This window comes from Phoenix dactylifera, chromosome 5, assembly GCF_051530095.1.
Source record: "Phoenix dactylifera cultivar Ajwa chromosome 5, Ajwa_hap1_PhDact_Kaust_v1.1, whole genome shotgun sequence".
Taxonomy (NCBI): Eukaryota; Viridiplantae; Streptophyta; class Magnoliopsida; order Arecales; family Arecaceae; genus Phoenix; species Phoenix dactylifera.
Window position 1 is genome coordinate 10,352,487 of NC_143194.1, and position 6,543 is coordinate 10,359,029.

A 6,543-nucleotide genomic window follows, 5' to 3' on the forward strand; every position below is an offset into this window, starting at 1 on the left:
GTATTTCAGTGAAAATCTTATCTAAGTGTTTCTAGACTTGGTTCAAGATATTTTGGATAAGTTAAGAAGTCAGTTAGAACCAAAGTCTGAGACTCGAGTCGACTCCGGGATATTACGAGTCGACTCCAAGCGTATCAGAATCACTGGCACGAGCTCGAGTCGACTCCGGATCATTACGAGTCGACTCCGACTGAGAACTGACAGACGAACAGAAAGACTCAACTCAAAACCTGTCAGCGAGTCGACTCCTGAAGTGCGCGAGTCGACTCCGATGATTACCGAGTCGACTCCGGAGTAGTATGAGTCGACTCCAAGGAGTTACAGACAGAAAAGTCAGAGAGGATTTTCGACCCTGAGATTCGAGTCGACTCCTGTGGAACGCGAGTCGACTCCGATGGTTGGTAGGTCGACTCCAAAGAAAGCGAGAGTCGACTCTCAGTGGTACACAAGGCAAAAGTCAGAGAGCAGTTTTCGGACTCTGAGATCCGAGTCGACTCCCGCAATGCGCGAGTCGACTCCGAGACAGCGTGACCCCAAAAAGACAGAAGACCGAATTATTGTCTCTGAGAGCCGAGTCGACTCCCAGACAGCTCGAGTCGACTCCAAGGCAGCGCTACATCAAAAAGGCAGAAGGCTGTGTTTCGAAAACTGAGAGCCGAGTCGACTCCGGAACAGTTCGAGTCGACTCCAAGACTGGACGAGCCAAAAGACAGAAGATCGGGAGTTCGGGCTCTGAGCGCCGAGTCGACTCCCAGGATTGTCGAGTCGACTCGAGTGGGCCAAGTTGAAAAATTAGCTCCATGGACTTCATGGGATGAGCCGACTCCAAAAATGGCAAGTCAGCTCCAGAAGTTGGCGAGTCGACTCCGGGTTAAGTCGAGTCGACTCCCAGTCGCGGAGGTCACTTTAATTCAAATTCGGAACAGTTGCCGAGCCGACTCCAGAAAAGCATGAGTCGACTCCCGCTACAGCCGAGTCGACTCCAGATCGCGCGAGTCGACTCCGACCCCAACGGATATATTGTCAGGATGTGCAGAGTGTGCAGAACGGGCAGAAAAAAGTGTCTAACGGCTAGTTTCCATGGGGGATGGCTTAAATAGCCACAGAGGACTGTACCAAGGTGAAAAAGCACTATTCCACTCAAAGAAATCAAGCATCCTATCTCGGCCAACTGGTTTTCAACAGAAAAGAAGGAAGAGCGCCATTAACTCCATCCAGCTACCTCTTCCCAGCATTTAAAGAAGTCTCCTCCTGCCTTCAAGTCGACCAGACATTCAAGAGGAGACTCACAGTTCAAGAAGCCCTACTCTACTCCAACTCAAACGTGTTTGAGGGCTCTTAACTTCTCTCTAGTTTATATTGCTGTATATCTGCTTTTTTAGAAGCTCTATTTTTCTATTTGTCTTTGTTCTTTCCATCTTGTCTTTGCTTGATTCAATCAGGGGATTGAATCAAGAGTGTAGAGGTTGGTTGGTGAGCCGAGGGTAAAACCAACGTGTAAGGGTTCGATTGTGATCCCGGGAAAACAATCGGGGTGGTTCTAGTCGGTGAGCCTAGGAAAACCGACCGAGTTCGTTGTGAGCTCGTAAAACAACAAGTTGGGTTGTGAGCTTGTAAAACAACCGGCTGTAATCCAAGGGGTTATAGTGAATTCCCAAGTGAGACTTGGGGAGTGGACGTAGGAGCAAGGGATAGCTCCGAACCACTATAAACATTGTGTTTGTGATTGCTTGTGTCTCTCTCTCTCACTCTCATTTCACTCACAGCACATAGCAACTAATTAATCATCTTGCAAAAGTATTAATTAGTCATCCACAAACGTTTTAACTGCAAAATTATTTTAAAACCCAATTCACCCCCCCTCTTGGGTTGTCTTTCTGGGCAACAATTGAGAAGCTTAACCCTTATCACAAGGAATTCAATCATATAGCTTGCCATAATCTATACTTTGTTTAATACATAAATTGGTTCAGAATGTTGAGTCGAGCCCCTAAAATCTGGACTTGCTCGAAACACGATATGAATGAAAATATGAGATCCAAGCTGCAATATCAAAATCTTATACTAATTTAGATTTTATAGAAACCACAAATCTAAGGGTAATTCAAATCAAATTTGGATCTCCATCGACTAGAACTATTCCAACTCATCTTACCATTCAAAGGTATTACATCTTAGCTGCAGAAAAGAAAATGTGAATGCACTATTAGGTAATATCATTATTCTGAACTCATCACGATTAGTTGAGAAGCTTAACCCTTATCACAAGGAATTCAATCATATAGCTTGCCATAATCTATACTTTGTTTAATACATTAATTGGTTCAGAATTTTGAGTCGAGCCCCTAAAATCTGGACTTGCTCGAAACATGATATGAATGAAAATATGAGATCCAAGCTGCAATATCAAAATCTTATGCTAATTTAGATTTTATAGAAACCACAAATCCAAGGGTAATTCAAATCTAATCTGAATCTCCATAGACTAAAACCATTCCAACTCATTTGCAACCATCTTACAGTTCAAAGGCATTACATCTTAGCCGCACAAAAGAAAATGTGCATGCACTGTTAGACAATATCATTATTTTAAACTCATCACAATTAGTTGAGAAGCTTAACCCATATCATAAGGAATTCAATCATATAGCTTGCCATAATCTATACTTTGTTTAATACATAAATTGGTTCAGAATTTTGAGTCGAGCTCCTAAAATCTGGACTTGCTCGAAACATGATATGAATGAAAATATGAGATCTAAGCTGCAATATCAAAATCTTATTCTAATTTAGATTTTATTGAAACTACAAATCTAAAGATAAATCAAATCAAATCAAATCTGGATCTTCATAGATTAGAACCATTCCAACTCACTTGCAACCATCTTATCATTCAAAGATATTACATCTTAGCTGCAATAAAGAATGCGAATGAACTGTTAGATAATATTATTATTCTAAACTCATCACAATTAGCTTAGCTGAGAAGCTTAACTCTTATCACAAAAAGCCCAATCATATAGCTTGCCCTAATCTATGTTTTGTTTAATACAAATATCCTTAACATCGCCTAGTACATCATTGGGAAACGACTACGCGTTTTATTTTAATGACTTGATCCAGACAAATTCCTTGCAGGATTGCTAACTCCCATCTTCTTCCCCATTTTGTGGCAAGCAAAGCTTGAGTGGAAGCTTTCATCAATTGATGGGTCCATGGTGCTGCATACCCCACACGCTATCGTATAATTTATTCATGTAATTATTGGAAAACGCCACTGGTCATTGCCATTATTAAATTACTTTCCCTTGCGTCTCATCATAAACCCTTTTTCCATCAGTGTTGTTGTTGTTGTTATTATTATTATTATTATTATTATTATTTTATAATAATTTTCTGGTAAGTTCTAGAGATGCAGCAGTAATTCCAGTACCACGTGGCAAGGTTTAAGTCATCCAAGTGCGAACTGATGGGCCATGGCTCCAAAACCACTTGCTAGCCATAGCATAGATAGAGCAGAGCTTTGTATCCACCGAAGTGGTACAGGTTTGAAACGCGCGAGCATCATTAAATTTGGAGACTAGATGCTCCATATTTGGACGCTTTTGGTGGAAGCGCTACTGGTCCGTTGGTACCGAGGTGTCGCACTCACACATAGGTGAGGAACCCAGTGGAAAAATCCATAGATCGGAGAGGGTATGCAGAAATTTACGGTCAGCAATGAACATTTTCTGATGGAGAGGGAGGGTCCAGTGGAGGCTGCAACGCGGGTGTGGCTTCCTCTCCCCCCTCCTCCTTTTCAAAAAAAAAAAAAAAAAAAAAAAAAAAAACCCGCTTGCTAGTACTAGTTGAAAGGAACAGCGGAATGAAACCCTCGCATATTCGCCCACCTATTCCACTACTACCCCTACTAAATCAGATAGCTACGAAAATGCCAAAGCCTGATATTCTAAGCAACACCGTCCAGATTCACCAAACGCCAGTAAGTAATTGCCGGAAAGAGTGGAGGGCAATATAGACAGTTTACTCTGGGGGGCCTCATAAATATCCCGTGACGGGACACGTGGCGAGATCGTTGTGGAAGGTCGGGACAGTCCCCATGAACGCCGCCACGTAGCCGAGGTACAGGACCTCTGCGGTTAAGGATTAACCTGCACCACGTCAGCGTCCCACGTGGACAAGCGAGTCCTAGTCATCACTTCCGGCCCCACAGTTCCCCCTTTAAAACACCCTCTTCTTTCCCCGGTCCTCTCTTCTTGTCTCCCAAAGCTGGTCCGCAACACGTCGATTCCCCTCGCCGGAGGAAAAGAAAAAACACCGGAGACGTGGACGGAAGATTCGAATTTTCCGGCACGAAGGATCGCCGGACGGCCGGTGGAGACCGCCCAAAGCGACATGCTTTTTGGTGATGGGAAGTCATTCCATTCTTCTTGCTTCGGAAATCGAGCACGGCGATTGCAGCAGGGATGGCGTACTGATGGAGTCGATGGCGATCTCCTGATCTTTTTGTTTTAATGAGTTCTTGATCGCCTTTTTTATTCCAAAATTTCTTGGTTGTCGCTTTTAATTCGAGCTCCGGAGTCGGTTCCGTAGGGTTCTATTATTAGCATTTCTTGTAATCTTGTGTCAGAGCTCCGATTCCACCATTTTTTCCTCGATTAAGTGGGGATTTTGGGCGTCCGAACTCTACAAATGGAACAGTAGCAGTTTTCTTTCCATTTCTGTAGCTTGGGGTGAGAGGAAGAGGTAAAGGAGCGAGGGTGTTTGGGTTTTGGGGAAACCATGCCGTTTCCGATGAAGATCCAGCCGATCGATGCGAAGGGGATGGTGAGGAGCGAGCCGGCCAAACCAGTGGGGAAATCGCGGCTGAAGCGGCTTTTTGAGCGGCAATTCCAATTCCCAGCCGTGCTGAGGATCTCGTCGGCCGAGAAGCTAGCCGCCGCCGCCGCCGGCGATCCGGAGCCCAGCTCCGTGTGCCTGGACAAGATGGTCCAAAGCTTCATGGAGGACAACAGCAGCGAGAAGCCGTCCCGCTGCGGCCGCCACCGATGCAACTGCTTCCACGGCAACTGCGACGAGAGGTCCGACGACGATGCGGACTTCCCCGGCGGCGACCCCTCTCCGTTGATCCCCACCTCCTCCGATGCTGCTGAGGTCGTCAAGGTAGGAGAAATACTTCGATCTCCCATCGCTTCTCATTCTAAAAGATCCCAAATCTTTGCTCATCTTGATCGCATCGATCTCTTCTATAGGGTTTAGTGCTCTGCACGAGCGTCGCGGAGAGGAATCTCTTGGCGGACGCGTCGAACATCATGGAGAATTTTACCAAGATGGGCAGAGGAAAAGAAGATTCTCGAAGGGCCGTCGCCGACGGCCTCCGCGCTCTCGGCTACGACGCCGCCGTCTGCAAGTCTCGCTGGGAGAAATGCCCTTCCTTTCCGGCCGGTAGATTTCGATCCAAATCGCCGTTAATTTTTTTATTCCTTTCATGCGTTCGATCGATTGACGGCGTTAGGTTGGTCTCGACGGCAGGGGAGTACGAGTACGTGGACGTGATCGTAGCGGGCGGGGAGCGGTTGCTGGTGGACGTGGACTTCCGATCGGAGTTCGAGATCGCACGGTCCACGAAGACGTACCGGGTGGTGCTGCAATCGCTGCCGTCCGTCTTTGTAGGCAAGGAGGACCGGCTGCAGCAGATCGTCTCCGTCGCCTGCGAGGCGGCGCGGCAGAGCCTCAAGAAGAAGGGTCTCCACTTCCCGCCGTGGCGGAAGCTCGAGTACATGCGGGCCAAGTGGCTCTCCCCCTTCGAGCGGACGGCCCCAATCATCCCCCCAGAACGAACACAACGATCAGACGGTCAAGGTGAAGTCGAAGCGAGGCGAGAGTCGGAGGATGGAAAGAAGAATGACAACAGCTGCGACGGCGGCACGATCGGTTCGATCTCAGCCATCCAGTTCTCCGGCGAGGCCGAGGAACCCGTCGCCATCGCGGAGGCGGCGATGGCGGAGGAGAGGGTCACGGTAGTGGTGTCGTCGTGGGAGCCGCCGGCGGTGAATCCAAAGGCGGCCCAGAGAGGGGCGAAGGTCGTCCCTGGGTTGTCTTCCGTTCTCAGAGACGAGCCCTAATTTTCGAAGTTTTGGATATTTTCTTTTTTTTTTCTGCTGAGAAAAAATTATATATATATATAAGTATAACTGAAAAATCTCCTTATCCTTTTCTTTTTTCGGCCCCTTCGTAGGCCTGTAAGAACAAAAACTCGCCCTTGGACTAATATGTCAAAATAAATAGTAATAGAATACAATTACATTTCTTTTCTAAATAAATAATTGGGGCCCCACCCCAGCCCGCAGCATCTGGTACGCCCTTATAGTATTTATTTTAAATTTTGCTTCTGAGTTTTAAATAAAAATAACTTTAATGTTTGTTTATGTTGTTCTTTATGTACAACTGACCAAGCCCCTGCGGTGGCGGTTTCTTGAAGGGAAACGGCGAGAGTCCAAGCGATAGAATAAAGGTTTCTCTCTCCTCCCCCTTCATTTGATA

At 46.4% G+C, this 6,543-nt stretch overlaps 1 protein-coding gene across 1 annotated transcript; it reads left to right on the top strand.

Annotated features, from left to right (window-relative positions):
* The first annotated feature begins 4,239 nt into the window (after window positions 1-4,239).
* On the top strand, window positions 4,240-6,323 carry LOC103695641 (uncharacterized). Its single transcript, XM_008777013.5, has 3 exons — window positions 4,240-5,163; window positions 5,253-5,445; window positions 5,533-6,323. The coding sequence occupies exons 1-3, from the start codon at window positions 4,783-4,785 to the stop codon at window positions 6,123-6,125; spliced, it is 1,167 nt and encodes a 388-aa protein (XP_008775235.3). The 5' UTR covers window positions 4,240-4,782; the 3' UTR covers window positions 6,126-6,323.
* Window positions 6,324-6,543: the final 220 nt, after the last annotated feature.

Excerpts from the sequence above, each read along its gene's own strand:
- LOC103695641 (XM_008777013.5), top strand. The coding sequence starts at position 4,783 with ATGCCGTTTCCGATGAAGATCCAGCCGATCGATGCGAAGGGGATGGTG. Across the intron at positions 5,164-5,252 it reads ATGCTGCTGAGGTCGTCAAG|GGTTTAGTGCTCTGCACGAG; the intron begins GTAGGAGAAATA and ends TCTCTTCTATAG. Across the intron at positions 5,446-5,532 it reads ATGCCCTTCCTTTCCGGCCG|GGGAGTACGAGTACGTGGAC; the intron begins GTAGATTTCGAT and ends TCTCGACGGCAG.